This window comes from Microcebus murinus, chromosome 1 (assembly GCF_040939455.1).
Source record: "Microcebus murinus isolate Inina chromosome 1, M.murinus_Inina_mat1.0, whole genome shotgun sequence".
NCBI classification, from domain to species: Eukaryota; Metazoa; Chordata; class Mammalia; order Primates; family Cheirogaleidae; genus Microcebus; species Microcebus murinus.
In genome coordinates, this window is record NC_134104.1 from 71,275,313 (window position 1) to 71,297,724 (window position 22,412).

General features: G+C 38.4%; 1 protein-coding gene across 1 annotated transcript in view; it reads left to right on the forward strand.

The window, feature by feature from the left end:
- The window catches only part of ATP13A4 (ATPase 13A4), a 138,102-nt gene extending 119,779 nt beyond the window's left edge, over positions 1–18,323 (forward strand). Inside the window, exons 26-30 of the mRNA XM_012780244.3 lie at positions 5,423–5,594; positions 6,339–6,532; positions 7,918–8,006; positions 11,502–11,582; positions 14,680–18,323. Of these exons, the coding sequence (XP_012635698.1) occupies positions 5,423–5,594; positions 6,339–6,532; positions 7,918–8,006; positions 11,502–11,582; positions 14,680–14,892 (749 nt within the window). The 3' untranslated portion in view covers positions 14,893–18,323. The remainder of the gene's footprint in view (positions 1–5,422; positions 5,595–6,338; positions 6,533–7,917; positions 8,007–11,501; positions 11,583–14,679) is intronic.
- The last annotated feature ends 4,089 nt before the right edge of the window (positions 18,324–22,412 follow it).

Here is a 22,412-nt window from a genome sequence, read left to right on the forward strand (position 1 = left end):
ATTTCCCTGATGATTAGAGATGTTGAGCATTTCTTCATATGTTTGTTGGCCATTCTTCTGTCTTCTTTAGAAAAATTTCTGTTCAAGTCCTTTGCCCACTTTTTAATAGGGTTATTTGATTTTTTCTTCCTAATTTTCGTGAGTTTTGAACTGATCAATGAATTTAGTAAAGTCTCAGGATACAAAATCAATACACAGAAATCAGAGGCATTCATATACGCCAACAACAATCTAATTGAGAACCAAATCAAAGACTCAATTCCCTTCACAATAGCAACAAAGAAATTAACGTACCTAGGAATATACTTAACCAGGGACGTAAAAGACCTCTACAGGGAGAACTATGAAACACTGAGGAAGGAAATAGCAGAGGATGTAAACAGATGGAAATCCATACCATGCTTGTGGATTGGCAGACTCAATATCATCAAAATGTCTATACTACCCAAACTGATCTACAGATTCAATGCAATACCTATTAAAATCCCATCAGCATTCTTCACAGATATAGAAAAAATAATTTTACGCTTCGTATGGAACCAAAGAAGACCCCGAATATCAAGAGCAATTCTAGGCATCAAAAACAAAATGGGAGGCATTAACATGCCAGATATCAAACTATACTACAAAGCTGTAGTAATTAAAACAATATGGTATTGGCACAAAAATAGGAATATTGACCAGTGGAACAGATGTGAGAATCCTGATATAAAACCATCCTCATATAGCCATCTAATCTTTGACAAAGCAGACAAAAACATACGCTGGGGAAAAGAATCCCTCTTCAATAAATGGTGCTGGGAAAACTGGATAGCCACCTGTAGAAGGCTAAAACAGGACCCACACCTTTCACCTCTCACAAAAACCAACTCACGCTGGATAACAGACTTAAACCTAAGGTATGAAACTATTAGAACTCTAGAGGAAAAAGTTGGAAACACTCTCCTAGACATGGGCCTGGGCAAAGAGTTTATGAAGAAGTCCCCAAAGGCAATCAAAGCAGCAACAAAAATAAATAAATGGGACATGATCAAACTACAAAGTTTCTGCACAGCCAAAGAAATAGTCATGAAAGTAAACAGACAACCTACAGAATGGGAGAAAATTTTTGCATCCTATGCATCTGATAAGGGACTGATAACTAGAAAGATCACTTTTAATGGCGATCAAGTCAATTATTCTCTATCACACAGCTCTGTTTATTTTTTCACAGTATTTTCCCCAATATGAAATTATATTTACCTTAGTTTTCATAGCTTTTTACCCGCCTCCCCTCATCTAGGGTGTGAGCTTCATGAGAACAGCCTCTTGTCTGTATTGATCATCGCTACGATACCAATACTTCTACAGTGCCTGACATATCAAAGGAGTGTATTAAATATTTGTCAAATCTATTAAAAGAACACCCGTGGACAAGCTTTGTTAACTGTTAGCAGAGTTCCTCTTCACACAAAGCCAAATCTGTCTATGCATAACTTTCCCCCACCCCAGTTCTGCAATTGAGGTGGCACAGAACAGTCTGATTTTTCTCCCCAGAACAGTTCTTCGGATGTGTGAAAACAGTTCTCATTTATTGTGATGGTTCTCTTCTCCATAACAAACACCTTCAGGTGTCCTGCAAATTTAATAAACATGTTTATTAGTTTTACCAGTTTTTAAGTGGAGTCTTGAGGGTTTTCTATATATAACATCATGCCATCTGCAAATAGGGACAATTTGACTTTCTCCTTTCCAATTTGAATGCCTTTCCCCACCTCCTCTTTCTTAATTGTTGTGGCCACCACTTCTAGTACTATTTTGAATAGAAATAGCAAAATTGAACTTCCTTGTCTTGTTCCAAATTGTCGATGAAAAGATTTCAACGTTTCCTCATTCAGGATGATGTTAGTTGTGGGTTTGTTATATATGACCTTCTTATTTTTTTGGTGTTGAGATACATTTCTTCTATGCCTAATTTGTTAGAGGTTTTATTGTGAAGAGATGTTGAATTTTGTCAAATGCTTTTTCTGCATCTATTGAAATGATCATATTGTTTTTGTCCTTCATTTTGTTAATGTGATGTATCATGTTTATTGATTTGCATATGTTGATCCACCTTTGCATCCAAGGGGTGAATCCCACTTGATCAATTCAAGTTTAATCCCAGTTGACTGAAATTTTTAATGTCCTGTCAAATTTGGCTTGCTAGCATTTTGTTGAGGATTTTTGCATCTTTGTTTATCAGGGATATTGGCCTATAGTTTTTTTTTTTTATTGTAGTTGTTTTTATGTCCTTGTTTAGTTTTAGTATCAGGGTGATGCTAGTGTCATAGAATGAGTTTAGAAATATTTGATTCTCTTCAATTTTTGGAATTATTCGAGTAGAATTGGTATTACTTCTTTACATGTTTTGTAGAATTCAGCAGCTAGAAAAAGCACTAGACTTTTCTTTGATGATGTACTTTTTTATTACTGATTTAATCTTTTTACTCATTGTTGGTCTGTTTATATTTTCTATTTCTTCATGTTTCAACCTTCATATATGTGTCCAGCAATTTATTCATTTATTCTAGATTTTCCAATTTGTTGGCATTGTTTTTCATAATAGTCTCATGATTTTTGGTATGTATGTGTTACCTGTTGTAATGTCTCATTTTTTATCTCTGATTTTATTTACTTGTGTCTTCTTTTTCTTTCTTAGCCTAAGTTTCATCAATTTTGTTTATGTTTTAAAAAAAAAACCTCCTCATTATATTGGTCTTTTGTATTGTTTTTATGTCTTTATTTCATTTATTTCTGCTCTGATCCTGCTAATATTGGGTTTAGTTTGTTCTTATTTTTATACTTCCTTGAGGTTCACACTTACATTGTTTATTTAAGATCTTTCTTCTTTCTTCATGTAGGCATTTATTGCTATAAATTCTGAGTGCTGATTTTGTTATATTCCATAGGTTTTGGTATTTTGTGTTTCCATTTGCATTTGTCTCTATAAAGTTTTTCAATTTCTCATTAATTTTTTCATTGACCCATTGGTTGTTCAGGTGCATGTTGTTTAATAATAAGTAGGGTTTTTTCCTTTCAACATTTTAAATGTCATTCCATTGAATTCTGGCCTCCATGGATTTTGATGAAAAATTGGTAGTTAATCTTACTGACAGTCCTTCATAGGTGATGCATTAATTCTTTCTTATTGCTTTCAAGATTTTATCTTTGTCTTTGGTTTTTACAGTTTAACTATAATGTCTTGGCTTGAATCTCTTTGGGCTTAACCTATTGTAATTATTTGGGATTTTTGGATATGCAGGTTCATGTCTTTTACCAAATTTGAGAAGTTTTCTACCATTATTTCTTCAGATATTTTCCCCTCTTTCTTTCTCTTCTCTCCTGAGACTCACATAGCATATAGGTTAGTCTGTTTGATCATGCGCTATAGGTCCCTTAGGCTCTGTTCATTTTTCTTTATTATTTTTATTTTCTGTTCCTAAGTTCAGATAATTTCAACTGCTCTATCTTTAAGTTCACTGATTCTTCTGCCTGCTCAAATTTCCTGTTGAATCTGATAAAATTTTCACTTAATTTATTCTACTTTTCAGCTCCAGAATTTCTTTTGGCTCTTTTTTATAATTTCTATCTCTTTATCACATTCTCATTTTGTTCATACATTGTATTCCTGGTTTCCTTTAGTTCTTTGTTCATTGTGTCTTTTAGTTATTTGAGGATGTTTAAGACAATTGTTTTTAAAGCCTTTGCCTATTGAATCTAATGTCTGTGTAACCTCAGGGATGATTTCTGTCAATTGTTCCATTGACTATTACAATGTGGTAACTCTGAAAATTAGATTCTTCTACTATTCCAGAGTTTGATATTTTTTGTTTTGATGTTTGTTGAAGCCTGGAATAGTCCATTTGTTTAGTGATTTTCTCAAACTATTTTTGTAAAGACTGTATTAATTGTCATGTGTGGTACCTGAAGTATCTGTTTCCTTTTGCTTTTGTTCAGCTAGTGTTTTGGCTGAGATCTCCTTGAACTCTAGGAGTTAATAAACAGATAAACAAAATATCTCTTTCAACCTTTGCAGATTGGTTCTGTGCTGGAGTACTTATTCAACACTTAGTCTAGACTGGCTTGCACTCAGTCTAGAGATAATTTAGAGTTAAAAGTTTAGAAGCTTCTCTGTTCTTTTCTGAGTATGCACCTTGTCCTGGCAATGTACATATCTCTTGCCATGGGCATGTACATACCATTCTATATTCCCCAGTGCTTTCTAGCAATGTATGCTGCTTTTCTGCCTTGAGTGTGTTGTGTCAGGTTTTTGAAACATAGATGAGTGCCCACAGGTAGTGCCCCTTCAGGTATCTCCCAGACAGGTTAGGACAGACATATACAATAATTTGTGAATGAAGTCTATGCTCCTTCCTGTGTTACCAGAGACCAGGGGCCCCTGCTGAGAATGTAGGTTACTGTCTTCAAAATTTCCACTGAGCCGAGCAGGTTATAGAGCAAGTACAAGTAAAAATGCCACAAAGCTCTTCTTGTCATATTAAAGTTGCTTTTTTCTAGGTTTGATGTTCATTTGGTTGCTGTAAACTTTTTTGTTTTCAGAGTTCTGACAAAGTTGTTTCTACCAGTTTGTTCGTTTGTTGATGTTTCTGTGGAGATATGGGAGCTTCAGCTGCCTACTTCACCATTTTGCTGAAATCATGTTTGATTTGTCATTAAATATTTTCAAGCATTACTTCTTAGTGACTGCATATTGCTTCATTGTATAGATGTATCATAATTTATTGTAAATGATGCTGTGATGAACATCTTTCCACATCTCTGATTACTTTTTTAGCTTAGGATAGATTTCCAGAAGTGAAATAACTACATTAAAAGTTATGAACATTTTCAACTTCTTCATATTTGTTGCCAAATTGCCCCACAGAGGATTTACATCAATTTACATTCCCACAAGCAATATATGGGAGGGTGCATTTCATTACTCCCTTACCTGTACTATAATAGTCTTTGCCTATTTAATAGACAAAAAATGACATCTTGTGGTTCTATGTCTGCTCTTTTAAGAATTCCTCATATAAATATTTGAGTGCAGATGTCTTTCTTATAAAATGTCTTTTGTTCCTCTGGGTAGATGCCCAGTAGTGGGATTGCTGGATCAAATGGTAGTTCTACTTTTAGTTCTTTGAGGTATCACCATGTTACTTTCACAGTCTGGGATGGGCAAATGTTTGTATCCCTGTAAAAATTTTGAAAAACAAAAAAGAATTCCTCATATGACTTGAATTTGCATCCATTAATTGTTTTGTTCCCTTAATTTGTGATGTACTTCAACTTGTCTATTTCCTCAGTTGTATTGACCAAAGAACTTATGCCATTCTTCTGATCAAGAATACATCATTTTTTTGCTCTCATAAATATAAAACTTGAATGTATTTTGTAGTGAATCTGAACAGTGCCTACCCCAAGTTGGTACCTTTCAGACCTGCTGGACAGCTGATTTCTCCACCTCTGCTGCTCTCTGTGATCTTCAACATTCTTCTCAGCCTGGCCATGCATATTGTGGGCTTCACCGTGGTTCAGAGGCAGCCTTGGTATTCCATGGAGATACACAGGTATGATTACAGTCTCAATTTCAGCTTCTCACATTCTAATTTCCAAAAGCCTCATCTGGCCAATATGATGGGAGGCAAGTGGATCTTCATCATGTCAAAGATTTTGGTTTCCTTAAGTCCTATGGGCAAATTTTCAGTGATTGTTTCTTCTCTGAAGCACAGTTTGATGTATCATTCATTAGTACTTATCCCTGCTTGTGTTATATGATAATGACCTACGGCCATCTTTTATATCTGGAGTGACCATGGATTATAGTCTGCCTGGGCAGCTTTAGTTTAAGAGCCTAGTTTAAATTAAATGATGTCCCAGTAATATTATTAAAGTTTTCCTTTTCACTTCCCAACTTGTCCCTGTTATATGATAAATTATATGGTCACCCTACTTATAAATAATCAGAGGTCTTAAGCCACTTGAGGAAAGAATTATGACTTTCTCAACTCTTTCTCATGTAACATTAATATACATGATGGGTGCACAATTTCTTGAATGAACCACTGATTCTCTCTCTCTCTCTCTCTCTCTCTCTCTCTCAATGCATCAAAAATATGGGTCTATCTATGCTTTCTGTCTATCTGTGTTTCTTTTTTCTTATATTTCAGTGTATTTTTTTAATCAAAGTATAGGCAATTGTAGAAGCATTAATTATCTGCTCTGGACACTCTTTGGTGTGGAGTGTCGTGGAGACAAATGCCCCATAAGGGCTTGTCATCTTACTTCATTAGTTTCTCTGGTTTCCTTTTTAGTGCCTGCACAGTGCAAAATGAAAACGTCTCAATGTTAACTATTTATCCAACCATTCCACAAAAAGTTGGAAGTAATGGTGCCTACGCAAGCTTTGAGAACACCACTATATGGTTCTTAGGAACAATCAACTGTATCATTGTGGCTCTTATATTCTCGAAAGGAAAGCCATTTAGACAGCCGACCTATACAAACTGTGAGTAGAATTGTACTGGATGAGAGTTTAAAAGTAATCAGAAAGGAGGGCAGACATGCCCAGGTCACTTAGGGAGCAGCTGCAGAGTTGATGTTCATTTATGGGCTCCTGACTTCCTCTCCAGGGCTCTGTAAAGCACATTGTACGATGTCGTATTCATGGTCCTTTGCTCCTTCATTCGAAGCTACATTAAATACTAGGGCTTCTTTCTCCATCTCTTCCCTTCGCCAGAAGTTTGTTTTCTTGGGATCACTTTGAATTGTGAAGACCAATTTATTTCTCTATTTATCAATACTTGTCAGAATTTGCCCTGGAAAAGGTGGGGAGCAGGGTAAAACCACTCAGTTAGAACCTGTCTCCTGCTATAAAGGCAATGGTCAGGGTGGCATAGTGTGGTGGCAGGCTGGGAGTGGGTCCATTCTGGAGGAACATGACTATAGAGGATTATGGAGGCTCTTGGCTAAAGTACTTCCTACCTTCTTATATTATGGGGTGAAGAGGTGTGTTAGGAGAAGTGGGTAACCTGTTTAATCTCTGGGACATATTTTTTTCTTTTTAGAGACAAGATCTCACTCTGTTGCCAAGGCTGGAGTGCAGTGGCATGATCATAGCTCACTGCAGGGTTCAAGTGGTCCTGCTGCCTCAGCCTCCTGATTAGCTGGGACTCAGGCATGCACCACCATGCCTGGCTAATTAAAAAATATTTTTTTTGTTGTTGTAGAGATGGGGCCTCACCATGTTGCCCTGGCTGGTCTTGAATTCCTAGCCTCAAGTAATCTTCCTGCCTCAGCCTCCCAAAGTGCTAGTATTGTAGGCATGAGCCACCATGCCCAGCTTGGGACATTTATTTGTATACCATCACTATCCCTCTAATTGGGAAAATTCAGAGGCACAAATTGAAGAATCAATATCCTCATAAAAATGTGTTTGTTCAGAGAAAATTATTTTGTTCTTCTTCTTGGGCTAAGGAAGCAGTCAAATGCTAATCTCTACATGACTGCAATTTTGAAATTTGTCTACTTATAGCCTTCCTTCTTGCCAGAAAAGAATTTGAGACAAATGAGTTGTATTAAAGGGACTCAGATAGTTATATGTTTTCAAGATGTTTATTGAAAATGTATTTTATCAACGTTACCCTATATATATTTACCACTTTTATTAGTTGAAACCTATAACATGCATGTGAAATTTTCCACTTGCCTCAAAGACATTCATCAAAATTGTAGAGGTGAGACCCGTTCATAGAAATGAGTACTTTCCATCTATTTTGCTGTGTTTGGATGTAGAAATCAAGTAAACTTAAACAGTATTAATCTAGATCATATCTGTCAATTAATGTGATGGTTTGTATTCTCAAAATGATAGCTTGTGTTCTTATTTCCTAGATATATTTGTCGTTGTGCTGATCATACAGCTGGGTGTGTGTCTATTCATTCTATTTGCTGATATACCAGATTTATATAACCGTTTGGATGTAAGTCTCCTCTCTGGGATCTGATGATGGTTTACAGTTATGTAATACTCTGATTTCAAAAAGCAGGTCACAATTGCAATTGACATGGGTTCTTGACACCAATTATTCTTTTGGGATGGCAGAGTTAAAAAGAATGCTGATTTATTTAAGCTGGTCAGAAAATTCTATCTAGTCTTGATTTCCCGAGACTGAAGACAGCCTTTGAAAAGTATCGAATATTTTTCTTTTAAAAGATCCTGTGTAAGATTATAAAATCTGTTTATGCATTTTTTCTTTCAAATGTGAGAAAATTTTTTTCTAAATGTTTCTGTTTTGTAGCTATTTAAAACAGTTTTGCCTATAGCGCTTTTTTTGGTTAATTCTCAACTCTTTATTTACATTTATTTACTTCTTTAAAAACATGTTTATCTGTATGTTCATATTTACTGTCTGCAAAACTTACTTCCTAAGAGCCATACTTTACCTCATGAACTTTCTTACATTTTGTAATATTGAGACAGCTTTGAAAGCCTACAAGACATCAAAATTTTACATCTTCAAGCAATGCAAAAAACATATATTTTGATGCTTCCAACTGATCCTACTTTTGAATTAAAATTTAATCATTGCTAAATATTCTTTAGACTAATAAATGAAATACATAAGAGATGATTAAAGAAACTGAGTTTTTTTTTTTTTTTTTTTGAGACAGAGTCTCACTTTGTTGTCCAGGCTAGAGTGAGTGCCGTGGCGTCAGCCTAGCTCACAGCAACCTCAAACTCCTGGGCTCGAGTGATCCTTCTGCCTCAGCCTCCCGAGTAGCTGGGACTACAGGCATGCGCCACTATGCCCAGCTAATTTTTTTTATATATATATCAGTTGGCCAATTAATTTCTTTCTGTTTATAGTAGAGACGGGGTCTCGCTCTTGCTCAGGCTGGTTTTGAACTCCTGACCTTGAGCAATCCGCCCGCCTCGGCCTCCCAAGAGCTAGGATTACAGGCGTGAGCCACAGCGCCCAGCCTAGAAACTGAGTTTTTAAACTTAGTGCTTTGTGTATCTGCTTGCCTCTCGATTTCAAAGTTGAATTTCATGAGGTCCAAGAGTATATCTTATTCATTCTTGTATTACCAATGCCTTGTAAAATGAATGACAAAAAAAAAAAAAAAATGGAAAAGGAAGACTGACCGATCATTATATACCAGGTTTCTAGATATAGATGAGCACTTAGTGGTGCATTCCAAACCAGCAAAACCTTCATGAACCTGCAGTAGCAGTAATATCCAATATACTAACTAATATCTATATTAGTTTTTAAAATTTATATAGTTACTGTGGTTAGCAATGTAATTATTATTGTTGTTAAATGTCTTCATGAATTAGACTAAGTACTCATGGAAATAGTCTGCCCACTAGTGTTCTAAATGAGTTAAAACTTCTTAATCTTGTAGAAGTTAAGGTTAAGACGTTGGTTTTAGTCACAATTTTTAATAGATAAAGACTCTTACAGAGAGGCTGAGGCCTCTGGTATGACAAAATAGGGAACCTATTTGTTTTGGAGAAAACCTATGTAGAGCCATTCTCAGCATGACTGCAAAGGATTTCACAAAGGATTATTGTTCACTTTAAAAATAATTTTTTCTTATTATTACATAAAACTATGTGTTCATTTTAGAAAATGTGGAGCATGCAGGCAAGAGAAATTATAACATTATTCACTATATCCTTCCCTCTTTTAAAATTCATATATTATAACTGTGCATTTACTGATTTATAAAATTTATTTTCTTTTAAATGGAATCATGCTGTTTTGCAACCTAGATTCTGCTCACTGTAAAAAGTATATGTACATTATTTTAATAGGGAATACATTCATTTGGTTTAAAATTCAAAAGTTAAAAAAAGTTATTTAGCAAAAATCTCTATCCCATCCTAGTTCCCCAGTCACCAGTTCCCCTTTCTGGAGGCAACGGATGATACTAGTTCATTTTACATACTTTGAGATGTATTTTAAACATATATACTGAAATATATATATTTCATATATGTATGTCCTCTCACATTTTTAGACGACTAGCAGAAAACTATTATGTTTGTTCAGGGCTTCTGAGATGTCAAGGAGGGACGAGCTGTGCAAGAGATTCATTGGAGTAATGTCTGGGGTGGGGCGGGGGAAGTAGGAAGCCAGAGGAGCTGAGCTGAGGCGTGTCGCACTGGGACGAGGGTCTGGCCCCTGTGAAGAGAGGAGGGAAGGAAGGAGAACGGATGAGTGGAGTCTCAGACTGCAGTGCAGTTCTACGGAAGCCAAGCTGAAGTTGCCCATCAGGAGTGTCTAGTGTCTCACGGGAATGAGTCTGATTAGAGTCCATACTCTCCTCATTTATTGGCTACAAGCAGCCCATGGAAGTACAGCTTTAGAGGGAACATGGTGGTGGATTCTGAGATTGGCAGTTGTGGCATCTGTCATTTATTCTCCCAGCAGCAGATCTGAGTGGAAGACTTTCATAGCTGCTCCAATCATATGCACAGTCCTGTACCTTGCTTCTTTCATGTAACAGTATATTTTGGTAATTGTTCCATATCAGTATATAAATTTTCCTTATTCTTCTTAAGGCTAATATGGTATTCCCTTCTATATAAATGCATATGATATATATACCATACTTTATATGTAACCCCTATTGACATTTGTTTCTCATTTTTTACTATTGCAAACAAGGCTATAATAAAATAACCTGTACTTATATAATTTTAGCCATGTACAAGTATTTCTCTGGAATAATTTCCTAAAAATGAATTCAAATTCTTCATTTTGAGAGTATTGCCCTCCACATAGTCATATCAGTTTTTACTCCCACCAATGTAGGACACAATGTACAAGGCAGTGCCAGGTCCAATATGGTGCATTTGTCTTTTTTAAATTCATACATTCATCCATTGATTGGTTCACTTGATATATATAGCTATCAGGCACTCTGCCTGGGGGGGCTTGGAGAAGACACAGAGAAAGTGAGGAAAGGGACAGGTAATGACAAGCTTGATGTCAACCCTGCTTGCCCCTTTGGTGAGTACTTTTGTGATGCACAGCCTGTGTGGCTGTATGCACAATCCTGAGGGTGAAGCCCTGCCCCAGTGCTCAAAAGCAAGGCTTATCTTGTGAGAGATGTGGCCCTAGAGAAGAGGGCAATATTGTCAAATGTGGAGGTTTGACACATGTACGTTCAGAGCCTCCTAGAGATAAAGCCACATTCCTATATTCACTCTTAAAAACAAAACAAAGCAAGCAAAGCGATAATCATAACCCTCAAATCATTGGGATCATTGAGTATAACATTTCTACACTTTTTCTGTGCATACATGCACAGACATTCGTTATATACATGCATAAATGTAATATATACATGCATGCATATGTATATTGCATAAGAGATTTATAGCCTATGAAAATGTACACTGTGAACATTTGTCCAGCATGTATTTGTCTTCAGACTAATTGTGCCCTGTCATCTCCCACCAGCTGCTCTGTACTCCTGTCCTGTGGAGGGTCTACATTGTTATCATGCTCACCTTCAACTTCATCGTGTCCCTTGTTGTGGAGGTAAGTGCCCTCAGGCTGCTGACCACTGCGTGTGAGTTCTGGGGGGAAGTTCTTTGGGAGTCTGGAAACAGAAACAACTTTGGCTGACACAGGTCTCTGTTTCCTCATCTGTATAATGGTGATAATAATGATACCCTACCTAGCTCCTAGGGCTGTTGAAGCCTGAAATGTGAACAGCGAAAAGCATGTAGTGGGTGTTTAATGAATATAAACTACTATTATAGTATCTCTTGTGGCACTTACCATTTCTTACAATCAATCATTCAGTCATTCTTTTTATTCTCTCCACAAGCATTTGCGGACCATGTGCCGCGTGCCGGGGCCTATGCCAGGGATAAGGACGACAGAGGGATGGAGCTCACATTCTACATGGAGAAAGTGCTGTAGTCATTTGTGTATACACTTCTCCCACCTGCCATTAAACTATGCTAACAAGAACTTATCTTAGTAGCCACAGAACCCCAAATCCTGCTTTATTCTAGTGGGAGCTGGGTAAAGGTTTATTCAATTATTAAATGTGAGAAGCAACCCTGCCCAATCCCAACAGATGGAGAAGGTGATTGATGCTCATGAAAAATAAGTTTCTCCCATGTTTCTCATGCTGAATGAGAAATAGAGATGCAACGTGGCTTGAGTGAGAAATAGAGATGCACAAGTGGATGTTGGTGTGGGTTCCCAGCAGCTTCTAAATTGAAAAGTAACATTGAAGGGTACCGGCTCTCACCCCCGCCCTTTACTGCAACCTGCAGTCACTTTCCCCAGTTGTTTTTCTTCCCCTGCTGTCAGAGGTACTCAGGGAAAAAGTGAGGCCATGTGAGTCTTTGGCGAAGGCAGTTGTAAAGGAGGAGTGTGGACGCTAAGATTTCCTACCTCGTGAGATGAACCTAGCAGAGTAGGTAAAGACGGCAGTCTATCATGGACACAGCAAGATGTTTTTTCTCATGTGGCTCTAGGTATGTGTGTCAGAAATAACTAAGGGCTCCTGAGATGGGTTGTGCTAGCTGCATACTGCCTGGCCAGGCTGCAGCACAGATGGTCCAGAGAGTTTCTGGGGGACAGGCATGGCGGATGGCTGGCCTCCTTTGGCACAGTTCTGAATAGTACTTTGTTTGCTGACATCTAACCCTAGCCTCTAACCCTAATCTTAGAGCAGCCCAGAAAACAAACAGGTTTGAATGAAACCTTGTCCTTACTGTGCTGATTCTCATGGTCTCGCTGCCAGCTGAGAGGCATGGAAGCTAATGTGGATAGCTTTAATATTCCCCACTTTTTTTTTTATTACTTGTGTGTTTATATTTATGTATGTTTATATATATATATGAATTATTCGAAGAGACAGAAGAGCTCATGTGGTGAATTATTTTTAAGAAATGGAATCTCATCAAGGCCTTCCTTTTGTTTCTAGTTCTCGATTTTATTTACAATGTAGAGTAATAGGACAGATCACCTCTCAGTGCTTCAGTTTAGCCTTCCAAAGCATCAAAGTGATACAGGTCATCATTCTTCTAGAATTAAAAAACAGCTCGAGGCAAGGCAGAGAGCACTCAAGTCAGTCTCTCTCTCTCTCTCTCTCTCTCTCTCTCTCTCTCTCTCTCTCTCTCTCTCTCTCTCCCCACTCTCCCTCCCTCCCCACACACACTCCCCCCACCCCTCCCTCTCCCTCTGTTATTTCATTTGTTACATTTTAAAGCCTTGACTTGATACCAATGCTCCTGCCTTACTCCAGCTCTAAGGAGAACTACTGTTCTCTTGTTAATGCAGAAGGACAACAAACCTTGCTGTGGGAAAGTAGAACAACAGATCCACAGATCCGGCCAGGTGAGCCCTGAGCCTCATGGGATAGCTATGTGGTCCTTAACAGCCTGCCAGCCGGTGGATGGGTCAGTTTCCAGAGAAACAATTCAGAATAGCTGTTCACTGTCTTTTTCATGGGTAATGGGACACAAAGAGCAAAGATGGGTGAATTTTAGGTAAATTACTATCTCTGACAAAATTCCTTGTAGAACTCCACAGAATTCATTCTATTTAGCAAAGATACCACTGATGGACCAAAATAAATACCGAATACCAAATACAGTGAAAACACCAAAAAAATACTAGTTCTGTGGGACAGCTTGGCTCCTCATATTTTTCTCTTTGTTTCTTTCACGATAACTTGGTCAACCTTTGGGACCAAATTATGTTAAAAATGGAAAGTTAGTATGATAGCCTCTCATGTACTCTGTATTGTAAGTTATAACTTGGGCTCTAGTCAAGGCTCAACCTAACTCATGAAATAAAATGGCAGTCCAAAATGTTTCCAAAGAGACATATCTTTTGTAATCTTAAAAATGAATTTCAGTAAATGTGCAGGTTACAGGCATGCATAAACAGGGCCACTATGCACAGCCAGTTGTTAAATGAATAGTTCAGAAGGGTGAGTAAAAAAGAGAGAGCTATGCCCTGCCCTGCCCTACATTGCAAGAGGAGTTGTATAATCCTTACAACAAACATAAGGAGGGAATTATTATTTCTAACCACAGATACTCAGATAGGGTAATTAATTTGCTCATAGTAGGTATCAGAGCTGGGACTTCAATTCAGACTTATCCAACTCCAAGACCATGGCCTATAGTTCTATTTCTTCAGCCCATACTCATGACTGTGATGTGTCCCAGGTGTACCAAAGATACAGCACACATGGCACATATCTTTCTATGGGGTAAATTCTATTTGATGGTAAGTAATTTTAAATGCCATTTTATATTAAATCAAATATGGATTATGGTATGAAGTAGAATTGGAATGATTTTAAATTTAATTTATATAGGAAATTCAAAAGAAATTTCATCTTCGAGGCAGACCATTTCAAGTTATGTTTCCAGATTTTTGAAATTATGTACCTTTATTTTCTCTCAGAAGAGTTACTTAAGTAGAAAAGTTTGAGAAGCCAAATCCTATCCACTGAAACCACCTTAGATCTTTCCAGAGCTCAAGTTCTTTGTCAAGCTGGATCTAAGCAGCCAAATTGCAGTATTGCCTTATTATGGTCTGTAGAGGGCCATAGCCTCAAAACACTTGACTTCTGATTGTAAAAAGTCACTCTTTTATTTTGCAGGAAGCCATTATTGAAAACAGAGCCCTGTGGATGAGAATGAAAAGGTGTTTTGGCTATCAATCTAAAAGCCAGTATCGGATATTGCAAAGGGACTTGGCAAATGACCCTAGTTGGCCACCAATAAACCAAACCTCCTACTCCGACATGCCAGGGTGTGGTAATGGAGTGTCTTACAGCAATCCAGTATTTGAGAGCAATGAGGAACAACTTTGAAGGAAATGTGATATCCACATTGACATCACAGAGAAACAATGACAAAAGGGGCCAGTTTTGGTGATTTTAAAGAAAAAAGACTCTTGTAATATCAGTTTGAGTTTTGGGGATACTTATCAAATCATAGTAACAAAGTAAAGTCTATTTGATAAAATACTCTCTACAGAGAAGAACATTGTCTCAGAAGAGTCATTTCCTCTTGGTTTCTGAAAGTATTGGAGATGTTCAGTACAGCAAGAATGGGCCAAGGACTGCCATGGACCAAGAGAACAGCAGGCTAAAGAGGAGAATATGTAGTCTTTCTTCTTAGGACAATAACTTTTTTTTTTTTAATGAGTTGAGGGGAATTAGTATTATGTATACTCATAGAGTTGTAACATGTTAAAGATCATTTTTGAATTCTTACTTTATTGATGGAAAAACTAATGCATGAGAGCCATCACACTAATCATCACTGTCTGATTTTCTTTTCTTTTTAGTACTTTTCAGATTTGAGGCTTTTTCTTCTGCTTCTGGCCTTCCTTTACATATTATTAAGGATAAGCTCAACATATGCTGCAATAACAAACAACCCCCAAATCTCAGTTCCTTAACACACAAGAGCTTCTTTCGTGGTCCAGGTGGCTCTCTAGAACAGCTGTCCTGAGAGTGGTGGCGCTTCAATCTGACGGCTCTGCCAACTCAACACAAGGACCCCATGTTTACTGTGATGGGGGAAGGAAGAGGCTGACGTGGGCTCTTCACTGCCTGCCCCTGCAAATGGTACACCTTTCTTTCCCTGCTCATCTGCCAGGAGGGTGGCCCAGGAGTTGGAAAGTGCAGTCTTCTGTGTTTAGGGTTGCTTCTTAGGCTTGTGACCTGTGACTACACAGGGCTCCATGCTTAGAAGGGCCCCACACTTGGTTTAATGCTCTGCTATTTCCATCTTGAAATTCTTAATGTTTGAACAAGAGTCCCCACATTTTTATTTTCTGCTGGTCCCCACAAATGACGTGGTTGACCTGGGTTGTATTCTTGGGAAGGAAAGGAAAGTCGCAGATCAAAGAGCTCAAGTACTATCCACTGACCTCGACTTCTCCTAATCTTATGAATTTCTCCTATGTTTTAGGGATTCCTCATCTCACATGCCCAACTCCAGGAACTTTCCTCCTCTGCTCTGTTATTTTTGAGAAACATTGGTCTTGTGCTACAGCACTATATGTTATCATGTGAGTCCTCATACAACCCATCTGTTTTTTAAGTTCAAGGCTTCAGTTTCCACAAAACTAAAATTTCTCTAATTTTATCACTGTTATAATTTGGTTACATTAGATTAATTTGGCTTAGAAAACAACCAGGTTTCTGTTAGCTCAGGAGACAATGCTTAATTCTAGGAGAACATCCACCATAGTATTTTAAAGCAAAAGCAGAATTTTCATTTTGAACATAAAATCCTAAGTGAATATTTTGAGCAGTGGGTGAGTGTTGTGGCCTGGGTAGCTTTGCTACCTATGGATAGCACCTGCAAGAATTCCTTTCCCTGAGGGAGCTCCTGAGCATGGTTCATAGCTCTGTGACTGCAGCTGATTCTGAGAACATGATGTCTCTTGGCCTCTAGAATACCTTGTTGCTTCTGGTTTTAAAACAGAGCATGAAGATCTATCAGTGTTTCAAGGCTTGGGAATCATTTTCTTCTTTGGTACAGAAACAAATGTTTCCTTTTGTAAAGTTAGCCTCAGTAGTGTTTGATATAGCAGCTCTGCACATCCTTTTCTAAAACTGATTGTTTTTCTCATTTTCCAAAAGTATAGGGTTATGTGCAGGGGCAAGCTGGAGATAGTGTACAACCTAGTCAGGAGCAAGGTCAATGTGCACAGTTCGTACTTAACAAGCCCCTCTCCAAGTGCTTTCACCTCCACTAACTCACTTGCTACTGGACAAGGAGGGGCTTATCATTCCCACCACATGGATGAGAAAACTGGGATTCAGGATGACAAAAGCAGATCCAGGCCTTAAACACAAATAGTCTGAGCAAACTATATATTAGCTTCCAGATACTTTCTAATTGAAGAGCTCCAGTAGGGCTGTGTGTTCAGTGTGATCGCATGGTCACACAGTCAAGCAAAGAATGGGTTTCCCATTTGCCGGGTGGAAGGAGGCAACAACCCTTTGCTAATACCAGGGCCTCTGTTCAAATGAATGCCTGAATGCCAGGCATCTTGCCATGCCTGGGCTAGAGGTGTGTTAAAAACAAAACAACACCAAAAATTGATTGTCTGTTTGTCTTTCGGAGACTATGAGTTGCTCTTGCCTTGGTCCTTAGTGATTCTATCCTCAGCAATTTCTAAATGGCTGGCAGAGAACAGGGATAAAAGACTCTGGTTCCCCACCAGCCAAGCAGCCCTAAAATCTTTTGCCAAAAGGGACTCATTTTGGATACTGTATTCCTTGGACTCACTACATCTTAGAACCAGTAATTGAAGGAATGGGAGTGCTTAGCTTGGAAAAAAAGGAGTTGGGAGACTGTGAAGGGTTATCATAGGAAAGAAGGTTCTACTTGTGCCACGAGGAGGCAGAATCAGGACAAGTGGGTAGAGGTCACATGGAGATGGTGTCTGCCTGATGTGAAGATCACTGCCCTAACAGCCAGCACTGGTGGACGTGGAAGCTGGTGACCACCCAGTGTGCGCTCCTTGACATGGGAGGTACAAGTGGCTACTCAAAGACCAATTAGAGAAGGAAGTCAAGTATCAGAAGAAACTCATTACCTGCAAGATTACCTTCAGGCTTGATATGCCCAATGTCTCAGTCTTATGCTGTGATGTGAAACATTCACTGCTGCTACCCACACAGAATTGATATCAGACTGACACTCGTGGGAGAGTTGGGCTGGGGAGGGAGAGCCTATGGTGTTGGCACATAGACTTGACTGCTCTGCACCTTGAACAGGGGTTTCCAATAGGAATAAGAGCCAAAAAAGAGGTACAGAGTGAGGGATTGTGACTTCCAAATTGACACCTGAAGGAATATACATTTCATGTGTATTTTCTAAGAGAGAGGTGTTTACTTTTGAGTAAAAGAGCATGGAAGAGTCCCCCAAGCCCCAGAGCAGAGGAACCTGCCACCAACACACTTTCCTGACCAGGACCAGGAAGAGAAAAGGACACAGGCACATGATCAAAATCATCTGAGAGGGTCCCCTGTATGTTCACCCCAAGGTATCCAGCTCTCACACACAGAGAACCCTGACTCTGGGCTCCCCTCCTGAAATATGTAATGATCTGAGAATGGAAATATGCCCGTGCCATCTGTGTCCTTATGTGCTCCTGAAAGTGTGCATGTACATACTTGCCAATGTGATGACTGAAAAAAAAGTGACTATTTATTCAGAGCCTTGTATTTAGTTTATGCTATAATAAATTATTCTGTACAAAAGAGGCAAGTAAAATCTATAATTCTGTTATTCAAAAATCAATCTGTCTGTCTCTCTGTAGTGGAGTGTTTCACTCTGGCTAATAAAACAGTGTGACCTACTCCAGTGATGTGGAATGAAAGCACTATCTTCACCAAGTTCCAAGCATTTCCTAACACCACAGATGCTATTATTCTCTGCTTTATACACTGGACATTACAGTTTATATGATGCTTTCATACTCATTGTCTCATTTAAGCCTCATAGCAATCTTAGGAGGAAAGCAGGGCAAGGATTACTATTTTCCTTCTTTTGATGAAGTATGAGACCCTCCAAAAGACTCAGTAACTTGATCAAGGATACACAGCTAGTGTGTAAAGGAGCTAGAATCAGATGTGGGTCTGTTTTTAGCAAGTTCCCTGCTGTGCCTCTCTCCCACATGGTTTTTTGCTAAATGAAAAGTTTGTAGCACTGAAAAACAAGATGGCAGCAAGGCAACTGTCCAATGCAGCTGCCATTATGACTATAATTTCTTCCAGAAAGAGTTTTTAGTTTCTCGTAGAAATCCTCTTGAACCTGACTATCAATCACGAAAAGGTCAACTCCCACAGGTAAGAGAGTAAAATCATAAAACCAGAGCCCTGTGAGCCTATTTCATGTGATCAGATAAAGCCCTGGTTTCTGGCTTTAGTCCTGAGAAGCAGAAACATATATCTCTCCTTGAACTTTGTGCAGCCCCTGCTTTATACAGCTTTTCTGATTCATATAGGTTCTCATTTGGCTTTGAAGTATGCTCGCTTCTCTATGCATAAAAAGTTTGCAGACTACTGCCACACAACATTCTACCTGCTTTTTGGTTTCCATTAGACTGTTATAATGACCTTCTAAAACTTTATCAATAAAATGATTTCTTTAAAATTGAACAAACATACAAACAACAATAACAAAACATAACTGTCCTAGAGTTGTCAGGAGAGCCTTAGCAGTGAGCCACCCTAGCCTTCTTAAACATACTAAACATGTTCCTTCCTCAGGAAGATTGCATTTGCCATCTTCTCAGCTTTGAATGCCCCTCCCACCCCCCAGAAAAACTATCCCATGGCTGATTACTTCGCCTTCAGATTTCAGCTCACCTGTCACTTCTTCCAAGAAGCCTTCCCTGGTGACTTTATCTAATGCTGTCCTTGCCCCACTAGCTTGATTTGTTTTCTATGTAATATTTGTACAACCCCTCAGGTGACTGAGGTTGAAAGAATACTGCTTGCTCAAGTTAACGTGCTTATTAGGAAATGTGTGAACTGAGTCTAGAATCTGGGTCTATTGACTTCCAAGTCAATGTTCCTTATATTCTTCACACCTAGACAGATTCTGCTAATCAGATTAGCTACTTTGTAGAAAAAAAGGTAGAGTGTTGTAGAGCATTGTTCATGGTTGAATACAAAGCCCTCAGGGAGTTGTCCAGACTCTCCCAGCTCTATTTACTGGCTATCTCCTTTCAACTCCCTCTCCTGAGTGTTTCAACTCCATGAACAATCTGATGAGGCACTGACTTGTGTGATAGAGGCTACACACATATTTACTGCGGAAACTCTGTTGACTTTGAAGGAGTGGATAAAGCTGATTATGCTGCAGAGAGGTCTCTGTGTATGCACTAGGGGGCGCCATTCACATCATATTGCAAACAGAGGTGGCTCTGTGTGGTATCAATAAGGCTTTGTGGGTATGTGAGGGATTTTACTTTTGTGATTCCAAACACATGTGTGGAATGAAGAGTCCCACTTGTGCCTCCTCCACTCGGTTCCTAAGTCCCTAGAGACTCTGTTGGCAGTGTCTCTCGTGCAGCACCTCCTCTCCAAGTCGTTTGGTGTCACCTGCTTGATTATAGGAGCCTCCTAATTGGTCTCCCTGACTGAGGCCTCTCTTCTATCTTTCCCTCCCAAGGTTTCCATGAATTCTATTGCGCAGCTCTGACGATGTCATGTCCATGATTAGAAACCCTTAATAGTCTAAATTATCTACCAAATAAAGTACATGCTGCTTAGTAAAGAATCTAAGGCCTTTTGCCCCAGCCACATGAGGTCTCCTCTCTGACTTTTCTTTCTTGCATTCTCTAATTCAGCAAACTACATTTCCTGTCATTCTCAGTATTTGGTACTCACTTTCCCACCTGAATGCCTTTTGGAGCATGTGTTCTCTCTTTTGGGGCATTAATAATTCCTACTCTTATCTCCATACAACCAAATCCCACCCATTTATCAATGTCCAATTAGAATGCTACCTGATCTGCCAAGCCAGAGAGAAGCTTTCTTTTTTTCTGCACAATCATCACACTATACATGTCCATTCTTTGTATGACTTGCAGCTTTTTTTTGTAACTTTGTCTCATGGTCCTCTAGTGTCTCAACATCCCCCACTTCCCACCAAACCTTACTTTGACTAGAGAGTGCATTCGCTAAGGGTAGGGACCAAGACTGAGTCATCCCTTCTTCCCACTCTGCACCTAGCACAGAGCCATGGTTAGGGGCCCAGCAAGCAGCTGTGGTGTGATCAAATAAAAAAATATAATCACTGGGATATCTTGTTGTTTTATTTCTCCTTCTTTGTCTGTGAACATCTGTTTTTCATCCAGTACAAAGAAGCTTAACTCAAACAATAGGGCTATGAATAAAAACACCCAGAAGTACAAAGTATAGTGATTACAATGTTGTGCTTAGTAAGTTTGCCTGTCCATTTATATAGTGAGAGTGTGGTGTGGAATTAAAAGAGTTAAGTGTACACTACAAAGACTATCTCAATATGCCTGACACTATAGGCTTATTTGTGTAAGAATGCAAGGATCCTAATAGGAAGAAAACCCAAAAGAAAAGAGAGTCGAGGCAAATAAGCTTATTTAAAAACCAAGTGTTAGGTCAGGTGCAGTGGCTCATGCCTGTAATCCTAGCACTCAGGGAGGCTGAGGCAGGAGGATCATTTGAGCTCAGGAATTTGGGGCCAGCCTGAGCAAGAGCAAGATCCCGTCTCTACTAAAAATAGAAAGAAATTGGCTGGACAACTAAAAATATATGGAAAAAAACATTAGCCGGGCATGGTGGTGCACACCTGTAATCCCAAGTACTCAGGAGGCTGAGGCAGCAGGATTGATTGAGCTCAGGAATTTGAGGTTGTTTTGAGCTAGGCTGATTCCACGGCACTCTAGCCAGGGTAACAGAGTGAGACTCTGTCTCAAAAATAAAAAAAAATAATAAAATAAAAACCAAGTTTTAGACTTCAAAATAATAAAAGCTATATGTGACAAACCCACAGCTAACATTATATTGAACAGGAAAAAACTGAAAGACTTTCCTCTAAGATCTGGAATAAGACAAGGATGCCCACTTTCACCACTTTTATTCAACATAATACTGGAAGTCCTGGCCAGAGCAATTCAGCAAGAGAAAGAAAGAAAAGGCATTAAAATTGGACAAGAAGAAGTCAAATTAGCCTTGTTCACAGATGACAGGATCTTATACTTAGATAAAACCTTAAGACTCCAGCAAAAAACTGTTATGATTAATAAACAAATTCAGTAAAGTTGCAGGATCTAAAACCAATATACAAAAATCAGTAGCATTTATATATGCTAACAGCAAACAACCTGAAAAAGAAATGAAGCTTAATAATAGCTACAAAGAATAATACCTACATTAATAATAGCTACAAAGAATATATAATACCTAGGAATCAATTTCACCAAAAAAGTAAAAAATCTATACAAGGAAAACTATAAAATACTGATAAAAGAAATTGAAGAGGACACACACAAAAAAGAAAGATACTCTATGCTCATGGATATAGTTAAAATGACAATAGAACCCAAAACCATTTATAGATTCAATGAAATCCATATTAACATACTAATGACATTCTTCATGAAAGCAGAAAAAATAATTCTAAAATTTATATGAAACAGCAAAAGACCCCAAGTAGCCAAAGCAATCCAGAACAAAAAGATCTGGAGGTATCACATTATCTGACTTCAAAATATACTACAAAGCTATAGTAAACAAATCAGCATAGTACTGGCATAAAAACAGACACATAGCCCAATGGAACAGAATAGGGAATCCAGATATAAATCCACACATTAACA